The sequence below is a fragment of the Amblyomma mixtum genome, chromosome 7 (assembly GCF_055824585.1).
Source record: "Amblyomma mixtum isolate Tamu chromosome 7, ASM5582458v1, whole genome shotgun sequence".
Lineage (NCBI taxonomy): Eukaryota > Metazoa > Arthropoda > Arachnida > Ixodida > Ixodidae > Amblyomma > Amblyomma mixtum.
In genome coordinates this window covers 105967657-105991627 of record NC_143018.1, presented here as the reverse complement: position 1 = coordinate 105991627, position 23971 = coordinate 105967657, and the positions used below count along the sequence as shown (strand labels likewise).

At 50.1% G+C, this 23971-nt stretch overlaps 1 protein-coding gene across 1 annotated transcript in view; it reads left to right on the top strand.

The window, feature by feature from the left end:
• Positions 1 to 11239, top strand: part of LOC149337109 (uncharacterized) — a 30449-nt gene extending 19210 nt beyond the window's left edge. Inside the window, exons 2-4 of the mRNA XM_089553325.1 lie at positions 507 to 608; positions 3899 to 3994; positions 10980 to 11239. Coding sequence (XP_089409451.1) covers positions 507 to 608; positions 3899 to 3994; positions 10980 to 11147 — 366 coding nt within the window. The 3' untranslated portion in view covers positions 11148 to 11239. The remainder of the gene's footprint in view (positions 1 to 506; positions 609 to 3898; positions 3995 to 10979) is intronic.
• The last annotated feature ends 12732 nt before the right edge of the window (positions 11240 to 23971 follow it).

Below are 23971 nucleotides of genomic sequence, written 5' to 3'. Positions count from 1 at the left end.
CTGGGGGATTTAATGTCCACTGACATCGCATAGCACAAGGCGGTCTTTCCGTTCCACCTCCATCGAAACGCGGCCGCCGCGGTCGGGTTCGAACCCGGGAAATCCGGGTCAGTACCCGGGTTCGAACCCGACCGCGGCGGCTGCGTTTCGATGAAGGCGAAACGCAAAGGCCGGCTTGTGCTATTAGTGGCTGCTGGGCACGCATCATAATAGAAAATCAGTGCATAGAAAAACGCACAGGACCTGAAAAAGAGGAAGAGCGTTTTATTACTCTGAACTAAAACCTTCGTTGTAAAATATGCAGAACACTGAAGCACCACCTTTACTCGCAGTGGACGAGTGGCCACAGATAAAGATTGTACCCACGTGTCCGCACTCTGCAGTGGCAACTGAGGCCGTAAGAGCAAACCTTGCGACGTCATTTTGTCCGCTATTGTTAGCGTATAGAGACTTGTTGGCTGTTACATGCTAGTGTGTCACTAACTTCTGCTGTTGCTTGCCATCAGGAATGGACGGAAGGGCATGGAGTGGACACCATCGTTGAAATGCTGGCCAACGTTAATCTTCAGCAAGACTTGAATCTCCTAGGCCAGAACGGCACTGTCGTAGTAAGTATCGTTTGTCCTCTTCCTATTCTGGACTTTTCACACCCTTGCTGCATCCACTTTGGTAGAATAGAGGTACTATCGTGGACAAAAGTGGTATACTCCACGCGGCGGGAGCAACAGAAAACTTCGGCATTTTGGCGAGCTAATGCACGAAACATTGAAACCAGCCAAGCGACAGGCCTGCAGATTACAAAGGTCAGGCATTGTCTTTCTCGATCCCATATGCCGCCTGTAGATGGCGTCGCAACGCTGTATTTCGTAGTTCCTGCTCCCGCCGCGTGGAGTATACAACTTTTGTCCCTGGTAATACATGCAGCAGTCTGAAGGCACGGACCTGTTTCAAAGCATGCTTGAGCTCTTCAGAGTGTTAGCAGGCCACCCCACTTTCCAATTGTGCTCGTCGGTTTTACGGTCTACGTACACATCTTATCGCATGGGGAAAGAATGGAAGTAAATTTCATAACACAAAAATAAAGCACGGACTAATTTTGTTTTTTATTTAAAAATTTCAAGTTGTCCTCTGAAAGCCATGGCAGGTTGCCGCATTAGACTTCTGGGGCCTTGTCGTTTTTGTCTCTTCTTTTATGTCGTGGGTCTTTTCGCGCCGAAAAAATATGGTTACAAAGGCACCCTCGCATTTTTAAAAGCAATAGCGCTAAATCGGAGAGAGAGAGATAAAGAGAGGGGGAAAGGCAGGGATGTTAACCAGAAAGGTTTCCGGTTGGCTAAAGCGGAAGTCCGCCGAAAACCTGGGCGGTGTCGGAAACAAAATTTCCATCGCTCGATGGCGATGAGATGTCACAGCCACATGACCCAAAGCGGGTAATTCAGACAACCCACAGCGATGATAACGTACAACAGGAATGATGTCACTTCACACTTACTCATTGGATTACAGGGCCGGGACGTCATTCGACCAGCATTAGGTAGTGCCTGCGAAGAAAGAAAAGGGGCTGCGCTGAAAACAAAAAGGGGGTGGAGCCGGTGCTCGAAACACTGCATCTTGGTTTATAAAAAGGGTGCGCTACGCTTCAGCCTCTGGGGAACTATTTTCTTGGGTGGGAATAAACCTCGCTTACCTGCGAATTGACATAAATATGCGAGTAGAATTCCGCGATGCCAGCACACTTTCCTGCGCCTTCATACACCTCCCCACCACCCCCGCTCATGAAAATGGCAGGAGGCATGCACAAGCATAAAGAAGCGGCAACTCTTCAGGAGGATGGTCCTGCGTAGCATAGCCTTCTTCCCCCTCCCCCCAACCAAGGACAAGGCGCACTCTTATCTGAACAGACAGGCGGCCATGCATAGAGATCCTCCATGTGGCACTTCGACTTGCTCCTGAGGAACATTCGTTCTGTGCGATACGTTAGGGGCTTTACGCGACCACCTCATGCCGCATAGTTAGCAACGCATTCACATTTGACTTAAGGACATTTAAGCGTCCCCATAACTTTTGTTCTTCATTCGCAAGGTTCCTAGTAAAAGCTTGGCTTCTCTCTGTGTCCCCATGTGCCTATTAATGTTGTCCACGTGGTTTCGTCTTACACCTTTTAGAGCACGGCCTCTGAAGGCGAAGGTTCGCGGCCTTTGTGTAGTGGTCGTGGTTGTCAACAAGAAGCGTCCGCGCATCCTACGCACGGATCGCATGTAGAGGCTAGATGACGTAGCGCGAGCAATAAGCGGAGGATGCACGGCGCGTGCACACGGTCTACCCAGCAACGTCTTCAGAACGCGTTACTGCACATATCGATGTAGTCTTTGTCAAAAGTTTAGAGCCCAGGGGGGCCGCGCCATCGAACTTTGAGGCTGACATCCGCCTGTCACATAGTTGTACAGTTGAATTTACATCGCCTTGTGTACCGTGTATATAATCTGCGTGCTGTTTTGATTTCTTGAAGCGTATGCCAGTGTTTGTTTGTTTGCCCTTGTTTTTCCTTTGTTTTCTTACGTTGTTCTGGCTGGAACTGAAGTGTAGCTAGTTTTTTTGTGTATTCATTTCTTTATTTTTTTGAACTGAAGTGTAGCTTATTTTTTTTGTGTATTGATTTCTTTATTTTGGCCGCGTGCTTTGCCGATGGGTAGGAGGGCATTTAAAGAGAGGGGGATGTGGGAATCCTGGCTTTCCGCCGTCGCCTTTGTGCGGCATTGCCGGCCTCCCGCGTTGTTTCTCCTCTTTCCCTTGCTCCCGCCTCAGGCGGTGGAGAGGCGGCTGGGTGACTAATCACTGTCATTTAGCCACAGCTCCGCCCCGGCTCCCCAAGGGCCTTTGCCATTGGCGCCTTTTGGCGGGAATTTGGGACCCGCTTTGGGCGGCCGCGCCCCGCGCGACCGTCCGAGCGGGGCCCAGAGAGAGAGATCCCCTCCGAGACAGCGTAAGGTGCGTACGTTACTGTTTGTCCGTGCCGGCCTTTGACGTTCGGACCAGTGCTGACTCGAGCTCGCCCGCACGTGTCCTCTGACCTGCAGCGGCTCGAGCCTGTCCAGCGGGGTCCAGCGACCTCCGACAGGCGTACCTTGCGTTGATTGCCCACTCTCTCTCGCAACCGGCCCAACGGTCGACACGAGAGAGAGATCACAGCACTGCCGCGGGGACATTCTCCTGCAGCGGCGTGCTAGCGGCGCACATTGCTCGAGTCGCTTCGTGCGCGCAGCGGAGCCTTGCTCCTCGCGCGCCCCCGGGACGGGGTGACGATTGAGTGCGTGTGTACTGCTGAAGGACGACGTGAATAAACGTCTCCTTGGTGAACTTGGAGGCCTATTTCTTTGCGGCGAATCGCTCTCCTCCCAGCGGAAGTTGAGTGCACCGCATCGGTGTCCCAGTGTGTGTGTGGTGACGGCTGATCGGGGCCCTTGGCTCGCGCGAAGCTCGAACCCGCGGTGGGTGGTGGCCTGTTTCCACGTAGAAACCCACAAAGTATACGTGCTTTAATAATAATAAAAAACGCTATTACCACGCAACAGAGGCCCAGCCTCATCGCTGGCAGTCTCTACCGGGAACGAATGCTGGCTAAAAGCGTGCACGAGGTAGACGTGCTAACCTGAGGCCCTCGATGGCTCTACTTTGGCCAGTGTGCTACCTGAAGATTAGAAAAGGATAACACAGGTAGTCAGTAGCAAGGCAGCTGCAATAATGCGCAACCATGCGTTCAGTCTGGGGATAAGCGCTATAGCATGTTACTTTCCCGTGCCTCAATTTTTCGAAGGTCCGGAAAGGCAAAAGGCTCAGTGACGTGGGGGAGGCTACTGCAGTGAGCTGCGCATATCTAGATGGCGTTTCCACTGCGCAGGTCGTGGGCAACCGCGGCTCCGTCGAGATCGACCCCCGACGCATGATGTGGAAGGAGACGTCCATCACCGGTGCAGCGCTCTATGCCACGACGCCTGTGAGTCGCATGTTGTCTCCAGCCTGTATTTCGGCATATATGGCTGCTGAGTACTATGTGGAGCGAGCGTTAAAAGAGTTTTTGCCAAGTGCTATGGCAGAAAAGTCATTCCTAAGAGAGAAATATTGCAGCCAGTAAATGTGACTTATTCCCTTGCTTCATGTTTGGCTCATATGTATACCGCAAGCTAGAATTCTTCGGTACTGTAGAGAAAAAATGAAGCGTCTTCGACATATGAAAAAAAAGCCCCTCAGCACTGACGGAACCGTAGATGTGTCATATTTTAATAATAGCGACATTAGACAAAGAAATCTAGTGACTTCAGTTTTTAATTATATTCATGTAGCAACTTCTCTGCCAGCCCTTCGTTAGTAAAAAACGTCTTGAAATAGTCACTTGCGTACCATAGAAGCTGAAACGTGTAAAAAATGGGGCAAAGTGTACTCACGTTCCAGTTCGTGGTGAGACAACGTAATGGAAGTGCTATAGAGGGCCTGATGTCGTCCCAAGTTACATGGTCGAAACTGTTGGGGTATGTTCTTTTAATTCGGCCTTCTGTTTAGTTGAGTTTCACCATGTCAAAAATATAGTTTAAGCGGTTAACTTGCGCAGCCAGAGCTGGTAGTCGACTATCTCTAATGTAAAGGCTGTCGATGCTTGAAGAGTTGGAGTAAAAAAAATCAGCCTAGTGTTGCAGACCAACAGAAATTTTATGCTTTATGTTGGGAAGTAGGCCACCTGAAAATGGCTCCCTCCTCCATCCCTGAGTGATGTGAGCTATGGAAGGGGGGAGGGGGATGTGATCAAAGTTGTCTCTATTGTAGTGAATTACAATTAACGCGCCTGAACTATTATGAATGCGCCTCAGGTTGCCTCGATGGCAGACGAAGAAGTTGACGACGAAGTGTGCCGGCGCGCGCGGCTCCAGCTCTCTGGCTGTGTAGACTGACTGTGATTTTGCTGCCGTCCGCTCAGCTGTTTGGTGAACTGTATAGCTGAGGTCACTAGTACGCGAACCCCCTTTCATTTGGTGGAGGTTGCGGTCGTCTGACGCCCTGGACCTTCGCAGCCGTCTTCTCCCGCCACTCACAATGCCTAAGGACTCCGTGCCCAGTCCTGCACCACCCACGCCGACCGTTCTGTGCGCTGGAGCGCTGCGGCAGCGCGATCCCGCTTTCTTCAGTGGCACCGGCGACGATGACGTCGAGGATTGGCTGGCATCGTACGAACGGGTGAGCACCCATAACAAGTGGGACGATGCACTCAAACTCAACAACGTCATCTTCTACCTTTCGGACGTTGCGAACCTATGGTTCAGAAACCACGAATCCGACATCCCCACGTGGTCAGCTTTCAAGTCCAATTTTTCTGATGTATTTGGCAGGCCTGCGGTGCGCAAGCTGCGCGCGGAACAACGCCTGCGAAGTCGGGCGCAGCTGCCTGGTGAAAATTTCACCAGCTACATAGAGGACGTTGTGAACCTGTGCACACGAGTTGATGCCTCTATGTCTGAGCGCGCCAAGATTGAGAACATTTTGAAAGGAATCGACGACGATGCGTTCCAGATGCTTCTGGCACGCAATCCCACCACAGTCGCCGACGTCATTACTCATTGCCAGAACTTTGACGAACTTCGGAAGCGACGCATCCTCACACGTTCTCCGCTCTCGCAGCAGGAATCGCTTGCTTCCCTCACATCTGACACCGACCCGGCGCAACTGTCACCGCAGATAAAGCAGTTTGTTCGGGAGGAAGTCGCGCGTCAGCTCTCGTTGATGCCCTCCAGTCACGACGCTGCGACTCCTCTGGTGGCGCCATTGCAGGAGGTCATCCGCCATGAAGTTGCCGAGGCTATTCCAACTGCACATCCAGTCCCTTCGGTTGCTCCCTTAACCTACGCCGAGGCTCAGTATCCCCAACCATCTCCTATACCCGCCCGGATGACCTACGCAGAAGCAGCGGCGCGCTCCGTGCCCCTGACTGTTCCACCTCGTCAGCCCGTCCTGCGCCCCGCCCCGTCTCTACGACCAGCCCCGGTTTCTTCGCCGTCTCCGCAGCGGTTTTACAACCCTTGGCGCACATCGGATAACCGACCCATCTGCTACTCCTGTGGGTACGCGGGACATGTCGCCCGCCACTGTCGCCGTCGCATTGTGGCATCTCCAACCATCTCAACCCCTGTGCATCCATCCCAGATGTTTATTCGGCTTCTCCATCCTCGCCGCAAGACGCGTACGCCCCCGACCGTCGTGCTTACGAGACCCGACGTTCTCCATCACCGCGCCGTCGCTCACTGTCACCAATGCGCCGTCGCCCTCCCCCCGCTGAAGAGGGAAACTAAGATCCGCAGTTCCGGAGGCAAGAACTGCGCGCTGTTCGAAAAGCTCAAGGCCTCCGTTTTCCCCACGCAACGTTCTTCAGGTCATCGTCGACGGACTGCCGGTACATGCGCTTATCGACACGGGTGCCTCAGTATCAGTGATTCACGAAAAACTCTGCCGCCGCTTGCGCAAAGTCACGACGCCATTTACGGGTCTCTCGCTCCGCACCGCTAGTGAACAGTGCATTGCCCCTCTCGCCTCGTGCACAGCGCGAGTCATCATTGACGATATATTGTATTCAGTCGAATTGTTGGTGCTGTCCTCATGCTCACATGACATAATTCTCGGGTGGGACTTTCTGTCACACAACAACGCCGTCATCGATTGCGCCCGCGCTGAAGTTGAATTTTCCCCTTTGTTTGACGAGCTTACTACTGAAACCTCTGCCCCCTTGCCACTCAAGGTCACTGTCGCTGAAGATGTTGAAGTAGCGCCGGGAGCATCTGCCCTTGTTTCCCTGTCGTGCCGTGCCGCGTCGGATGACACCGTTTTATTTACGCCGTCTGCTTCCTTTGTACGCCGGAAGAACCTGCCGCTACCTTCTGCTGTCCTCGATGTTCGGCGGGGTGTCACGAAGATGCTGCTCTACAATCCATCCTCGTGTGCCCTTACCCTGCTACCTGGTGAGTCCCCTGGCTGCATTCAACCTGTCTGCCTTCTCTCTGCCCTTAATGTCCACGAGGCAGCCAGCGGTCCCTCTCTAAACGCCATGCATTCCGAGCTCGCTACTGAACCTGCGCCTGACGAACTTTTCCGCGCCGCCATCGACGATACTCTTCCGTCCACCTACCGTCAGCAGCTTTCAGCCCTTCTCCACACTTTCCGCTTCGCTTTCGATGCAGCCCATCAGCCTTTAGGCCGTACATCAACCGTGGCTCATCGCATTGAGACCGGCTCCCACCCGCCTTTTCGGCAGCGCCCCTATCGCGTGTCTGCGGCTGAGCGTCAAGTGATAAGTGAGCACGTTGAAGACATGCTGCACCGTGGCGTCATCCGTCCCTCTCACAGCCCTTGGTCTTCTCCGGTGGTGCTGGTCAAGAAGAAAGACGGTTCTATCAGATTTTGTGCCGATTACCGGCGACTGAACAAAATTACCCACAAAGACAATTATCCGCTTCCCCGCATCGATGACGCTCTTGACTGTCTCCAAGGCGCCGAATACTTCTCCTCTCTTGACTTGCGTTCGGGCTACTGGCAGGTCCCGATGGCTGCCGCTGACCGTGAGAAGACCGCATTCGTTACCCCCGACGGCCTTTATGAGTTCACCGTTATGCCATTCGGCCTGTGCAACGCGCCAGCTACATTCGAAAGAATGATGGATAACGTCTTACGGAAGCTGAAGTGGCATACGTGCCTCTGTTACTTGGACGATATCGTTGTCTTTTCGGTAGATTTTTCCACTCACCTCACGCGCCTGCAGCAGGTTCTGACTTGCCTCACCGACGCCGGCCTACAGCTTAATCTGAAGAAGTGCCACTTCGGCGCCCGGCAGCTAACCATCTTGGGTCACATTGTATCTAAGGAAGGCGTTCTCCCCGACCCGGCCAAACTTCGCGCTGGTGCGGAGTTTCCCAAGCCGACAACAATGAAGCAGCTTCGGAGCTTTATCGGTCTGTGCTCCTATTTTCGGCGCTTCGTCCGCAATTTTGCGTCGATCATTGCGCCACTCACGAAACTGCTTGGAACAGACAACCACCTGTCCGCTTGGTCCCCCGAATGCGAAGACGCGTTCACCACACTGCGCCGTCTTCTTACCTCGCCGCCCATACTTCGCCACTACGATCCGAGAGCCCCTACCGAGGTGCATACTGATGCAAGTGGCGTCGGCCTCGGAGCTGTCCTGACTCAGCGGAAAGATGGTTATGAGGAATACGTCGTGGCGTATGCGAGTCGGGTGCTCAGCAAGGCTGAATGCAACTATTCCGTTACGGAGAAGGAATGTTTAGCGATCGTCTGGGCACTCATGAAATTTCGACCCTATCTGTACGGCCGCCAGTTTGATGTCGTCACGGACCATCACGCGCTTTGCTGGTTGTCGTCTCTTAAAGACCCGGCCGGCCGCCTCGCCAGGTGGGCTCTCCGCCTTCAGGAGTTCGACATCCGCGTTGTATATCGCTCTGGCCGTAGGCACATGGACGCCGACGCTCTATCTCGATCTCCTCTGCCCACCGCCGCTGCATGCTCATCCGTGCCTGAACCCGTCCTCTCGCCTCTTACCGCCTCTGATATGCTTGCGGAACAGCGCAAAGACCCGTGGCTTGCGTCGATCATCGACGTCGTGACCAACGCTCACACTGCTGTACCTTCGCGCACTCTACGCCGCCAGGCACCACATTTTGCGTTCCGTGATGGCCTGCTCTACCGCCGTAACTACACGCAAGATGGTCGACGGTGGCTCCTCGCGATACCTCGCCATTTACGTTCTGAGATCTGTGCCTCGTTTCACGCTGACCCACAATGTGCCCACGCCGGTGTGTTGAAGACGTTTCAAAGAATATCTCAGCGTTATTATTGGCGGGGCATGTACGGGTACATTCGCCAATACGTCCGCTCCTGCATCGCCTGTCAGCGACGCAAGTCTCCCGCGCCACGTACGAGCGGCCCCTTGCAGCCATTGCCGTGCCCGGCTCGCCCATTCGATCGTGTTGGCGTCGACCTCTACGGCCCGCTGCCCTACACGTTATCTGGGAACCGCTGGATAATTGTTGGCGTCGACCACCTAACCCGATATGCAGAGACCGCCGCACTACCCGCTGCCACTGCTCGTGACGTTGCCCACTTCCTGCTGCACAATTTTGTTCTCCGCCATGGTGCGCCGCGCGAGTTGCTCAGTGATCGAGGCCGTGTCTTTCTTTCGGACGTGGTGGAAGCCCTCCTCAGAGAGTGTCGCATCATTCATCGGACCACCACTGCCTACCACCCTCAAACTAACGGGCTGACTGAGCGCTTTAATCGCACTCTCGGCGATATGCTCACCATGTACGTCTCGTCAGATCAGTCTAACTGGGACTCTGTACTGCCTTTTGTGACGTACGCATACAATACCGCCACCCAGTCAACCACCGGATTTTCCCCTTTCTACCTGTTGTATGGCCGTGAGCCGTCCTCCACAATGGACACGGTTTTGCCGTACACCCCGGACGCCTCCGAATGCACGCCCCTTTCCGAACTCGCCAAGCACGCCGAGGAATGTCGCCAACTGGCCCGTTCTTTCACCTCGGACTCCCAAGGTCGCCGAAAGCATGAACACGATGCCCATCAAACCGCGCACGCTTTCTCTCCAGGTTCCTTAGTTTGGCTTTGGGTCCCCTCCACTACACCAGGACAGTCTTCGAAATTTCGCAGAGAACATCATGGCCCTTACCGCGTCGTCGAATCAACATCCCCTGTTAATTATATTGTAGAGCCGCTTACACCCTCGTCGGACTTGCGTCGTCGCGGCCGTGAGCTTGTCCATGTCAGTCGCCTCAAGACTTATTACGACCCGCTCCTCTTGCCAGCACCATAGGTCGCCAGGATGGCTCCTCTTCCATCCCGGGGCCATTGTAGTGAATTACAATTAACGCGCCTGAACTATTATGAATGCGCCTCAGGTTGCCTCGATGGCAGACGAAGAAGTTGACGACGAAGTGTGCCGGCGCGCGCGGCTCCAGCTCTCTGGCTGTGTAGACTGACTGTGATTTTGCTGCCGTCCGCTCAGCTGTTTGGTGAACTGTATAGCTGAGGTCACTAGTACGCGAACCCCCTTTCACTATACAGAGCGAAAAACCTGGGCCCTCTTCCGTGGCGGCTACTTCTGCAAGGCTGCTTGCTGAAGCCTATCCGTGAGGCCACAGTGACGCGTTGTTGACATAGGTGCGAACTGAGTGAGGCCTACGCCTAAAGCTCTCCAACAGCCAGCTTGCAACCAAGGAAAAATACATTCAATTGTTTTTTTTTCTTCCTTGTTTGATAACCTAAGTCAACTCTCCCACAAAGTGTATACCACTGGGCGGAGTGGTACCGATTTGATGGCAGCACAGCGGCTTTCGAGACATCTCGCACATACGTGAAGAGCATGTCGCACAGAAATTAAACCGAGTTTTGAAGTTATTTAAAATGTTGAATAAGGAAGCGTGAAGATGGGGAGCTCCCAAAAATATTTTCAGGTCAAGAAAATCAGCAGCCAAGAAGAAAACCGAGTTTGGTTTGAGTGCTGAAGGCCACATTTGCAGGCCTGGCGCGCGTACTCATTTTTTGCGTGGTTATGCCTCCTCAGAAAGCTTGCATGCGCCCATAACATAGCCAGACGGTTGAAAGTGGTCATGTGACCAAAGATGCACTGTCATGTTCAGCACAACCGGTTAGAAAATAAAGCTACGCACATATGAGCGGGCGTGTCTCGCGTTCCCAATAATTCCAGGGATGGGCACATTGCTCCAGCATCGTACTGTGTGCTCACCACGGAAATACACACAGCATGCTCTCTGAACAATGCTTAGCGTCTCCAGTATATCGTATTCCCTGATAGCAGCGTGTCTGTGCATCCGTTTAAATTCGCGAAAGTGCATCTATTTTTATATAGCTGCTTTTTGTTTGTTCATGTTACTCGCATGCCTTTGCAGGAAGAGTGGCAAGTCACAGCCAAAGCTCTTATTCAGGGGCTCGAAGCCGGTTGGCTTGACCCTGTCATGGACCGCACCTATCTACTCACCGAAGCGAACACTGCGCTCCACGACATCATCCACTCGAAAGGCGCCAAAGGAAACATTGTCATTCACCCGGACCTTTGACGAGCGCGGAAGTCACCGGACGTAACCGTGTCTCAAATTGCCCTGTGCCACTACCAGATTTAAGAGCTACCTGACTTTCAGTTTTTGTTATGTTTTTGTTGAGTACTAGACTTCTTTTATTGGTCTGTCTTTGCTAAGTTAGCAGTTCTACAGATTTCAATGTGTATGTTTAAGAAATGTGTCCCTGAGACACGTGGATATTTATTAAACGTACTTTTGCAATCTGTTGAGAATTTGACTAAAGTTTTGTTGATTTCAAGTATTTTTGTGCTGTGCCCTGTGATCCGGTTTACCTGCATGCTCTTCTTGACTACCAGTTAGAGGTTCTTGAGCCAAGTGAAGCTTTTCCTACATGTTTTGGCCCTTTAACTTCTCCAGGACCTATCTTTTACACGGAGGAATAACGTGGGCGGAATCTAACTGATGTACTGATCCGCGTGCACAAAGCCACAGTGTTACCTTCAGTGCAGTGAGATGTGTTATTGTACAGAAATGAATTTTCTTATTACGTGCAGAACTGTTGCCATTGCAAACATTTTGCTTCTAGGTAGGCTGTGACGCTACTTCTTCTGTTTAGTACTTAACACGGTACATGAATATTTTGCATCTGTGCATGACGCAGGATCAGTCCTGGACGTACTTTAGTCAAGGCTGCCGTCCGTGGACGTCGCTTTGCTCTTCCCCCAGGCGCGCGGCTTTCGGACGGCGTCAGGAATATCCCTACACTTGTTGAGCTACAGAGGCTAAGGTAATCGCGTTTACAAAAACGTCATATGGCTGTTACTAACGACCGACTGCCAATATCTAATTGCAATAGCCGCTTATCGGAAATAGTCGGAAAGTTAACCGATAAAATTTATTCAATAACTTTACTAGCTAACATGATGCGCCTGTTTTTCGACGTCCGCTTAGCACTGGTATTACTTTGCTACAAAAAGCTTCCCTTTACCTTGAAAACTCTCTTTTTAAAATTAGTGGCGGGCGTCCTTCCAACACCTGGTATACTGCGTAAACAGTAAGAAATATTTTAAAGCATAAGGAAAAGACTGATGGCGAAAAAGAGTAAAGAGTACAGTATGAACTATCGCGTAGTGGCGATACACTTAGCCGTACACTCAGGAACAAAAACAACAATAACAAATGAGTAGAAGATATAGGCCCGGCCGTTAATGGTTACTGACCTAAATTCTGCTCTTAACTATATTCTGCACTTCCCACAACAAGCCTGAATCTAAGCACATCTTACTTTCTAAACATTAAAAGAAAGAACTCGTCTATTCGACGCAGTGACAGCACTCTCGCAGTAGTCAGTGCGCCCGGTCCCGTTCACAGCGCGTAATCCCAAGAGCATTTAAACATGCGTCCGCACCGCATGACTGACAGCATCACTCTCCAAGACACAAAAGACAGGTCTAGGACAGAAGCACTGCCATCTACCTCATGGATTTTGCACTGCGATGTCGATTTACAGCCGCCTTCGCTATATCCGGTAAATTCCCTTGTTCTATCAGTTAATAAATGCTATAAACGTGCGCAACCCAACACGACGAATCGTTTAACACCATCCGGAACCCCTTGCGGCAAACAGTTTGGATGTAATGGCCGTCTGAAGGTCCTCGGAATACACGATTTGGGGGCAAAGGTCATCGGTGCGGTTCCAACACATATTTTGGGCTTCATTTCAATTAGTAATTTTAGCCTCAGGAATACGCCAAGTCATTTGGCACCACTTGGAACATCCTGCGTCAAACGGGTGGCCTACAAATTTGATGCGAATGGTGGTCCCGGGAGGGGGGGGGGGGGGAGGGGGTTTTGCATTTCGATGGCCGCTATACTGGAACATACAGAGTGTTTCGCCTAAGATTTTACATACTTTTTAAAAATAAGCTTTTTGAGTTTTAAGACTGTGTCTTTCGGCATAGCATTGTCAGCGGTGTAGTACATCAGAACAAAGCTAAGATGTGCTAACTAGCCGGCTGGTTAATTATATTGAATACTTTTTCACTACTACTGTTAGGCTACTTAATCATTGAGAGGCGTCTAGGCTCCCATATATGATATCCATGTCATATTTTAGGAAGAGGAGACGGAGGAAAAACTTCATTAAAGTGAAGTTAAACTGGGAAGTTAACCTCATCCGCATTCTCAGTTTTTAGAATTTCGAAAGCGCGGCTACTCTTCGGGATGTGACACAAGAAATTTCGGCAATATCGGCGAATTACGTGTCCTGGAAGAGTTGCTTTTCCTGCAGGCTTCTCGAAAGCGAATGTATTTTGCAGCGATGTAGCCAGATTTTGATGGGCCGCACCGCCGAGGATAACCGCCTTCTCTGAAATTCTAAAAATGTTTATGGATATTACTTACGGTGGCCTACACGCATCTCAATAGTTAATGAGCATAACAAAAATAGTTAAAATAGTTAAAAAGTTAACTGTTCAACCTTAGTTAACCAACCAGCCTGCTAGTCAGCATATCTTAGCTGTACTCTGATGTACTGCACCGGTGACTATGCTATGCGGAAAAAAGCGCGCTACTAACACAAAAAGCCTATTTGTAAAAATTGTGAAAAATCTTGGGTAAAACACCCTGTGTATGACGGATCGGAAATATAGATATCAAATGATGCGCTGTGTGATATAGTGTGGTCAGGTGGTGACTGTGTAGGTCAGTTTGACCTTCATGGCAGGCAGACGCGTCCTTGACAAACGTAAATAGTAAGAACCAGTCGCCACAACGCACAGGCACTCACGTAGCTGCCTAGAATGCTAGTCCGGAGCACCGGGAAGAACACTTCGGTCATTTCCGAGTGCTGCATTGCTCGTAGACAAACCGAATCATGCATTCATATTGTCATTGATAGTAACCTTTTATCTCTTTAAAAGTTGTATCGGACCCGTCAGGCTGCGATGATTTCTACCAATGCACAACAACGAGCGCCGTTCGAGCACTTAAGACGAGTGCGTTGACGAAAAAAGAGTTTATTGGACTTACATACATTGGTTGTCTTTCACACGGGGAGGGATGATAATACAGTGCTGTAAAACATCAACAAGCACTTTGTTGGCACACCATGCAAGTAAAATACATACGCACTCAGTGCACGTAACGATCCAGCTTCAGTTGTAGCGCTCGTGCCAGCCACCATTGCACAGCAGAAATTAGTGCTATGCACTCGTTGTTCGAGAGGCAATGGAAGCAGGAACAGTGAAAAGGTGAACATAAAAATGTCAGGCAGCCTCTCTCATGTAAGCATACAGAACAGTACAGTGTCCACTCAAAAATAGTTTATTTGAATAGACAGATAGATATATACAACACTGTTCATAAATGACATTCCATTGCGGAATCAACATATTTAACACACATAAAAACGGCTATTCTAGCCTAACGCGGACAACCAGACCGCGTTCGACCTTAATGAACAACAAGTAACAATACCGTAAAAATATGTTACAAGATAACTTCATCCTTCATCTGTAAGAACATGGGGGAGGGGGAGGACCTATTTCCAGTGCATTCCCCCCTCCCTAAAGCGGACCCTCAGCAGAAACACCACACTTAGTAGTAGTATAAAACTTTATTCCGCAAACTGGGACGGGGTTTAGGGGTTGGGGTCTTGAGCTGCAAGTGGTGTTCCCAGGCACAGGACCCCATTGGTTGTTGCTGCCTCTTCGGCCCGCTCAACCAGCGCAAGCTGATTGCGGGTCGGAGCTGGACAGAAGCTCCTCTTACTACTCGACTGACGGGTTTGTAACTTTGGGCATTATCGGGCTCGCCGGACAGCACCATGTTGAGTGGTAGAGGGTGGCTATCTCTCCGCACCACGCGCATTCTTGAATGTATTGCGTAGGCCAAAGCTTATTGTATATGTAGCGACTTCGGTATGAGTTTGTCTGTAGCCGTCTCCAGGTAGTTGCCTGATGTCTTGTTAGTGTCTTGTGGGGAAGCGGGTATTTACGGCACCCTAACTTCCAAAACATGGTGAGCTCTCCGTAGCTGTTCGGAGTAGTGTTGGTTTCCCCCTTGTCGTCGCTCGCTCGGTTTGTGTAACCTCGAACTATCGCGTCGACTTGAAGCTTTCCCTCCGCACCTCCGTGCCCAGGTGCCCATAACACATTCTGCTTGTTTTTGAGATTTGTCGCCTCCCTGAGGAGGGTGCCGGCCTGCTTGCTTATTCTTCCCCTTAGGAAGCGTCTGCATGCAGCCTGCGAGTCTGCTACTATTGTGTACCTCTTGTTGTTTCTGTTTGCTTCCGTGATGGCTAAAGCTATTGTCACCTCCTCTATTACAGACAAAAGGACACTAGCCAATATAACAGAGCTGGCATCAGCAGCCTGCCCTCACTCACGCCAGAAAAATTCAGGGGGGCACTTTGCTGCAGTGCCCTATTGCGGTGCTCGCCCTAAAGTGCGGCGAGGCGAAAGCCTGAAGCGCGGTGTTGCTGCTTGGGTCACTGAGGTGTGGTCAAGATGTTGAGCTTAACCTGTGAGAGTGAAACGGGACAGCGTCTTGCAACGCTGCCAGGGAGTGCACAGAACGCCATCGCCCGTTCGGCTCTGCGCCTTGCTCGTCGGTAAATGGGTTTTTAAGGAAAGGAAATATATCAGTATCGCATATCTCGCTGGACACCTGAATCTCGCCGTAAGGGAAGGGAAGAAGATTGGAGTGAGCGAAGGCGCTGTATTCACTAGACGCGCCTTTGTTCATTCCAAACCATCCAGCTGGCATGGCGGAGTTTTATAGGGGCGGAATACTATTTTTAAAAGATCTCCTCCTTGGCTTCCACTATACACAGATCGATATATTGGTTCTGGGAAGGCAGAGTCAAGCAAATCTTTTAACAATTTCTTACGCGTGACATTTGAAAGGTATTTCAAACTGAAGCGAGGATTAAGAAACCAGAAAGCAAAGATCACTTCTTTCAAAAATCTACTTGCACTGTGGTGGTGGTGAAAACGTTTATTGCCAATGATCTAAATAGTGGGGGCGAAGCTTACATCATAACCCACACCACTTATGCCCTTCCATACCTACGCTTCAAACAGAAGGAGAGAGACCGGATAAATGCGCTCCTACGTAGTTGCACGTGAAAAGCTCTACGTCTTCCCCCCAGCACGTCCAACGACCGACTTCTCAATCTCTGTGTACACAACATCTCTGAGGAGCGCACAGAAGTTACCTTTACAGCACAAATATCCCGTCTGTCCAATTCAGAGGCTGGTCCTCTTTATTCTCCCAGTTGAGCCTGAACCCAATTACAGAGCCTACCGAGGGGGTCGCTCTTTCTGCTACCCTCCGCTCTACACTCAACGTAACCCTCATCCCCAAGAACATGCACCCTGAGCGAGACAGGGAACGCAGAATAGCAAGGGCTTGGGCCCTCCACAAACAGAATAGCGAGTACCGTGAGGTGGTCTACCTGGACGCAGCGGAATACACGACAGACAAGCTTCCGTATGGCCCTGGCAGTAGCCGACAAGAATTTCGATGGAGGCGAAATTCTAAATTTCTAGGGTCCCGTGTGCTGTGCGATATCAGTGCACGTTAAAGAACCCCAGGTGGTCGAAATTTCGGGAGCCCTTCACTACGGCGTCCCCCATAGCCTAAGTCGCTTTTTGACGTTAAACCCCATAAAATGTTTTTATAGATCGTTCACAGCTAGTTTCCAGTTCAGATGTTCGTAGGTCGTGTTTTTCGCAAGGCTGGTATCCCATAAAATTCAATATTGTCGCCCCTTCTTTATAATGTGTTCGTAAGGGTCATGAATACTGCTCTATTCGCTTTCAAATTATTTCAAATGCAGGGGAGCACTTTGTTCACCTAAAGTGCGGGGAAGCGAATGCCTTAAGCGCTGTGTTGCTGCTTGTGTCACTGAAGTGTGGATGTTAAGCTTCGCCTCTAAGAGTGGAACGTGACAGCGTCTTGCAACGCTGCCAGGGAGTCCACAACGCCATCGTCCGTTCGGCTCTACGCCTTGCTCGTCGGTAAATTGGTTTTTGAGGAAAGGAAATGTATCTGTCTCGCATATCTCGGTGCACGCCTAAACCTCGCCGTAAGGGAAGGGAGGAAGATGGGAGTGAACGAAGACACCGTATTCACTGACGCGCCTTTGTCGTTGTGATTGGTGTTTAGCGTGCTCGTCTCGCACTCAGGACCCTGGTTTGATTCCCCAACTCGAACAATTTCCTACCCGGTTTTATTTATTTTCTGGTCGTACGAAAAAGGTTAATTAGGCTAATTGCTTAATGAACCAAACTCAGTCCCACTTACTTGGAGCATCACTATACCATCCCTTTAACTGATTGCATGGTTACTAGCCAAAGTACAATCGGCCCCGTTTGAAATTCGCGCACTGTGACGTCACGACCGTTTCGATCAATTGAAAAGCGTGGCATTTCTGTCGACAACTTCTGCTTACAACGATGAGGCATTAAAGGCTTTTCTGCCTGAGAACCATAAAACCAAACCAATAATGCAAAGCTTCTAACCTCCAGCTCAATCATTACCAATTTGACCACAGAGGCAGAAGAGGCAGCCATCGCGCTTGCTGCCATTTGTACATCTGCCACAAAATTATCTCTGGTTCCAAATCTGCCGTTCTAAATTTTGCGAAGGGCTACATATCCAGCGCCGCTGCTCGTTTACTATGTTTCTGGCAGCCCCGGCGCCTCATAACAATCATCTGGACGCCAGCACATGCTGGACTCCCTGACAAACGACGAGGCTCATTCCCTAGCCCGAGGTCTCACATTCCGGGCAGGAGTCGAGCCTCCTCTACGAGCCTCTGAGCACGAGCTTTTTATTGCGAAAGCAATACTGGTTGCACTTTCAGCCCGTCGCGTAGCGAGGCCGGTAGCTACCAATGACCTTTAGCATGACCCCCTGCTGTGACGTCATGCCATCTGCCGCAAAAACCAGGGGCCCAACTAGCGCCGTCGCGTAGCGAGGCCGCAGCTACCAAGTGCGGCCTAACTCCCGCTCCTGCCGCGCGCGGCGCGCGTAGCGGTTGGTTCGGCTGTCCACCGAGATGACAGAGGATTCCACCGAGATGACAGAGAATTACTGCGCCATTTTCTTTCCTCAAAAACCGGTGCGTTCAAAGGGCAAGGCATGGCGCAGTAATTCTCTGTCATCTCGGTGGACACCTGAACCACAGGAAGGGAGGAACGCCACCACCCGTTCGGCGCGATGCCTTGCCCTTTGAACGCCCTGGACTGAGGGCAACCGACCACTGATTAGAGGCGGACGACTTCGACAGAGAAGACTCCTGGGGGTAAAATCAAGGAGAAAACGTCTCTGAAGATGCTCCCAAACCGCAGGAAAAAGGACTAGAGTAAAATAAAGTTTTTCCTTCCTTCCCTTTGAACGCAACGCTTTTTGAGGAAAGGAAATTCTCTGTCGTCTCGGTGGACGGCCGAACCGCACCGTACAGGAAGGGAGGAAGTGGGAGTGAAAGAGGAGGGAAGCTTCTAGACAATCATCCGTCAGCGTCAGCCGCTCGTTTTGGCGACCGAGGCACGCATAAATCTCCCAGCACGTGGGGGCCCTCGTGTGGTGAGTATAATGCCATGTAAAACAAATGGACAAAACTTTCATAAACATAATCTTTACTAAGAGCACTACCAAGACGTACCGCCAGCCAAACCAAGCGCAGCCAGGGCTATTGCTTTCGCAACTTACCGGGCTTAACTAAGCTAAGCCTCTGCCAATTTTTTTTCCATGATATTCTCTCGTACTACTTGCACTGTATCGCATCCCATCTACAGTGGAAATAACACGGTTTGGCAAAGCAGAAGAAAGCCTCACTTGAATAAAAGTCCGAAGGAAAGGGTCGCGTTGATCTCGAAGAAGCATAAATTGACACCACCTGCCTCAGGTACAAGTGTGTCAAGGACCCCTTTTCTCAAACGCAGAAATAAATGAGCACGTTTAGTGGTCTCCCATGAGGACTGCCAAACAAACACTGCGAAGAGACGACAAAACTTCTGAATGCTCAGTCGTGAGTATGAAATGGGCTGCAACAAATAGCACACTTTTGAAACCAGGTATACATTACATATGTTTGCGCGCGCGAATATAGACAGTTCCTGTCCTGACCATTTCTATGTACGCGTGGAGAGTTCTTGAATTTTCTCCTTCCAAAAGTCATCGTTAGCTCGATACTTGTCAAGAGGAACACCTAGGTATTTGGAAGGGACACGTGATCATTTTACACCTGCATGAAAGAAAGGCGCTGATGCCCAGTTCCCATGCCAAAGGCCCGCACATTCGTCAAGATTGACAACGCTATTGGTTACATCACAAAACGTGCGAACAATCGACATCGCATGTTCTATGCTGCAGTGGTCGGTACAAAAAAAAATGCCACATCATCGTCATACGCCGTATGGAATACGATTCCTGGACGTTGAGCCAGATCTTTATAAATACGATGTTATTTTTGTGGTGTCCGGCTTATCGCCGCAGTCGCTAGTGCGCAGGCGCGCCAAAACGAATAAAAGGCGTGCGCCGCAACTTACGCGCGGGCTTATCTCGGCCAGCCACGCACCGACGAACATGCGGGAATAAACGTCGCTTCGCCCCTGGAAACTTGCCTGCTCCTTCGCATGAACGCGCGCTCATCTACGTGCGCGCAACTTGCCTGCTCCTTCGCATGAACGCGCGCTCATGAACGCGCGGGTATGATGAACCACGCACTACAACTTTCCTTCCTGGCCTGCACAGTATTTGAAGAATCAGGATGGCTGTTCGAAACTGCGATGAAGATGCGCGGTCTGTCCGAGATTTCTTCAAACAAAACATATTTTAGCTGCATAAAGTGTACAAGGAGCTATGTTTTGGACATGAAGTTACCGAGTTGATGGGAGGGTTGTGTTCCTTGAAACAGTTTTGATTTTCTCTCGTGAATGAAACACATGTCCGCTCTTGCTGTTTGAGAGTGCAGCGCAGAACATATGTTTGTATTGTGTTGTAATCTGTCAAAACAGTCAATAAAGACAAAAAAAAAAGCTGGCGTGGCAGAGTGGTTAGCGTGCTCGTCGCGCACTCCGTAGACCCCGGTTCGATTCCCTAACTCGAAGAATTTCGCACTCGGTTTTTTATTCTTGTGGTCTGACTAGGGAGCTTAACTAGGCTAATTGGTTAATTAAAATAATTAACTAAACTCAGTATCACTTAATTGGAGCATCACTATACTATCCCTTTAATTGGTTGCATGGTTACTAGCGAAAGTACAATTGGCCCCGTTTGAAATTCGCGCACTGTGATGTCACGACCATTCGGACCAATTGAAAAGCGCGACATTTCTGTCGACGACTTCTGCTTACAACGATGAGGCATGAAAGGTTTCCGCCTTAAAAATTGGCAGTGGCTTAGCTGTGCTATCCCAGGATATACCTAACATGAGGTAGTGGTATATCCAGTGTAAGGGATCGGCAGTGTACGTGGGGTCATTGGAACGCGGCTAGGGGCGCTCAAAGCGGAGCGTCTCCTTTCTTGGAACGCGACCGCTCGCGAACGCGCCGGGGACTACGGGTGTCCACCACCCCGCGGTACCGATTCGCACACGTGCTGGCACGGATGTGTATTTGTGTTTGTTTTTATTTAGTGGCGGAGAGAGTGCTCTACCTTACGGAAGCTAGAGGGCTGGCCATGCCCTGGATGAACCAATGATGTTAAGGCCGCAACATGATTGGAAGCTACGGAATGTGGGCCGGGCCTTTAGGGCTTTAAAACTGGACCCCGGAGCCGGAAGCGGGGTTCTGGGCTAAGGTGAGATGCTACGCATCTTCGGCTACGCCGAGTAGGGGCCTCCCCTAGTATTAGCCAGTTCTGCCTTTTGGTTGTTCGTTGTATCTAATTTGTATCTATTGTAAATATATGTACATAAACTTGAAGTATTTGCCTTTATCCCTGCATCTCGACTCTTCGAGAGACCGTCTCTGACGGGGCACCCCTGGTGCGAAGAAAGAAGCTTCAGTCTTCCAGTTGGAACAAACCGTCTCTGGCGGGGCACCTCTGGTGCAAGGGAAGAAAAGAACCTGTGAAACTTTACTCATGACTTTACTTTACTCATGTTTTTGTTATTCGCTTGGTTTCCTCCATGTTAAACCTTGAAATTCCGGTAAGTGTAACTATGACTAAAGACGAGACAATGTGTTGTATCAATTTCGAAGCGTTTATTTATTTATTATGGTTTCTCTTGTTCTCCTAGTTGGTGAAGCCATAGGCCGCCGGCGTCACTGAAGCCATAAACAGTCGGCGTTTGTTGTGTTCGTTTGCAATGGCGTTGACGTTTTACACTGTGATCATTTTAGGGGAAGGAAGTGCGCATAATGCTCGCTGGGTCAGTGGACCCCTGAATCGTGCTTATAGGTACGTGGGGCGATGAGAGAGAGATGTGGGCTGCAGGCTTTGCCAACGTTGTGCCAGAAACGCGGCGCTGAAGCCACAGGCTGTCGGCGTTCATTATGCTCATTAGATGGATGGAAACAACTTTATTACACACACACACACACAAAAAAACCTTCCAGGGTGGTCCCCTTCTGGTCCAGGAGTCCACGGGCTTGTGTTCACGTAAAGCCCGATCCACCATCCATTTCTGGCCGGCGGGTTGAGTGGTCCGTAAAGCAGCCTCCCAGGAAGAATGAGTGGGATTGGGGATGGGGGATACTGCCTTTGGGGAAGGACATTCCCAAAGGTAGTGGAAAAGTGTGGATTTGGGTACGCCACAGGTGTTACAATCAGGAGGAAAGGTGGGGTGAAAGCATGAGAGACGACCCCCACTGTGCCGTCTTCATAGGCTTCGACTGCCGTGAAATATCCTGCTTTAGAATTTTGTGCTGCGTCGACATAAAGGATGAGTGGGCTAGGCTGCAGCGGCACCGGCGTCATGTTTAATCGCTGCTTGCTCTTCATGCAGTTCATCGCTTGTTTTGATGACCACGGCCCTTGCGGAATCGTCTCGTCTGGCTTGCCTTCTTCGCTTCTGGATGTGCACGTGGATACCACCGTGTGCTTACCCTTGGACTTGCCAGCTGATACCCTGTGTGATGGCTTCGGGTTTCCCGCTTTCTTCAAATATCTGCAAGCCAGTCATCTCGCCAACTTCTCGTTAGATCAGCCAATCTCGCTGCTCTGCTGGTCTGTGACGTCACCTGCCAAAGGATATAAAGGCCATGTGCGCGGATCGACTCTTGAGTGGGCTAGGCTGCAGCGGCACCGGCGTCATGTTTAACCGCTGCTTGCTCTTCATGCAGGTATGTTACTATTCTGGCGCTGAGTGCGTCCGGTACGATGATCGATACTTGCTGCTGTACCCTTGCCCACGTACTCTTGTGTCCTGCTGCGTACACGCGTTTTATTGCGCAAGTCATCTCCTCCTGAGTGGTGACGTGGAACTCAATCCAGGCCTCCCATCAAAGTCAGCGATCTCCAGTAAAAGCAGTACATCTGGTACCAGATCTTCAACCCGGGGTGTGAGTGGTTCCAGTCTCACTCTCGGGAAGGCTGACGATGCGAGTTCTTCCGCTGTAAATCTTGACAGTGAAATCTCTTCAAATCCTTCGGTGTCTGATATGTTTTCTAGAATACTAGCAGGGCAGAATCAGTTGGTCCGTGACATCGCGGACATTAAGCAATCTTTTGCTTGTCGCTTTGATGCTTTGAAGTCACGTGTGGCTGCATTATAGTCTTTGCCCACGCCCGAAAATTTCAATCTAATTTCTTATTTACACGTGGAAATTAACTCTTTAAATTCCAGAGTAACACAGCTGGTGCAAAAGAATGATGACCTTGAAAATCGTTCTCGAAGAAATAACATTATAATACACGGCGTTTCAGAAGACTCGAACGAAACCGCTGACACATTGTCGGCTAGCATCTCATCTGTATTTACTGATAAATTGAAGATTAGCTGTCCCAGTATTGAGCGCTTCCACAGGCTCGGTCCAGCTCGCAGAGGTTATACTCGTCCAGTTATCCTAAATCTTTCTAGCTTCAACGACAGAAGTGTGGTTTTTAAAAACGTCTCTAAACTCAAGGGCTCTGCCTTCTTCATTACAAAAGATATTTATCCAAGTGTTAGGTTCATTCGGAAAAAAAATGGGACGCATCAGTGTGCTTTCGTGACAACGGTTCTATCGTGAGGTTAAGTTTCGATCATGCCTTCATTGACAAGGTTTGTTACAAATGGGATGAAAGTTCTAACTCGTTGGTAAAAGCATACAATGATCTTGCTTGTTCTGCGCCTGTGTCCTTGAGTGCCGCATCATCGACTCCCTGACTTAGCTCTGGCCATCCTGATAAGCTAGTTGTTCTAAATATTAACGCTCGCAGCATTGTTAAAAAATTTCCAGATTTACTGTCCCTTATTTCTGTTCACTGCCCCATATTATTGACATAACGGAGACTTGGCTGCATAGTGGAATTTACGACTCCGAATTCACTCCACAAAGTTTTGTTACCGTGCGCTTAGGCAGAAGTTGCAGTACTGGTGGCGGTGTAGCATTGCTTATCAGGTCGGATTTACGGTTCTCAATTTTGCCTCCTCCCCCTGATACAGAATCCTTGTGGTGCAAAGTTTTTCTAAATAATTATAGTATTCTAATCAGTATTATTTGTCGTCCACCTGGTTCTTCCGTTGATGTCCTTCACGCTGTCGCAAATTTCATGACCAAGATCAACATTACTTCATCAAGATTTATCTGTTTGGGAGGCTTCAACACTCCTGGCATCCACTGGCCATCATTGTCTGCATTTGGTCGTGACATTACAATTTGTTAAGAACTAATAAACATTTCCTTATTGTTTGGACTAACTCAGGC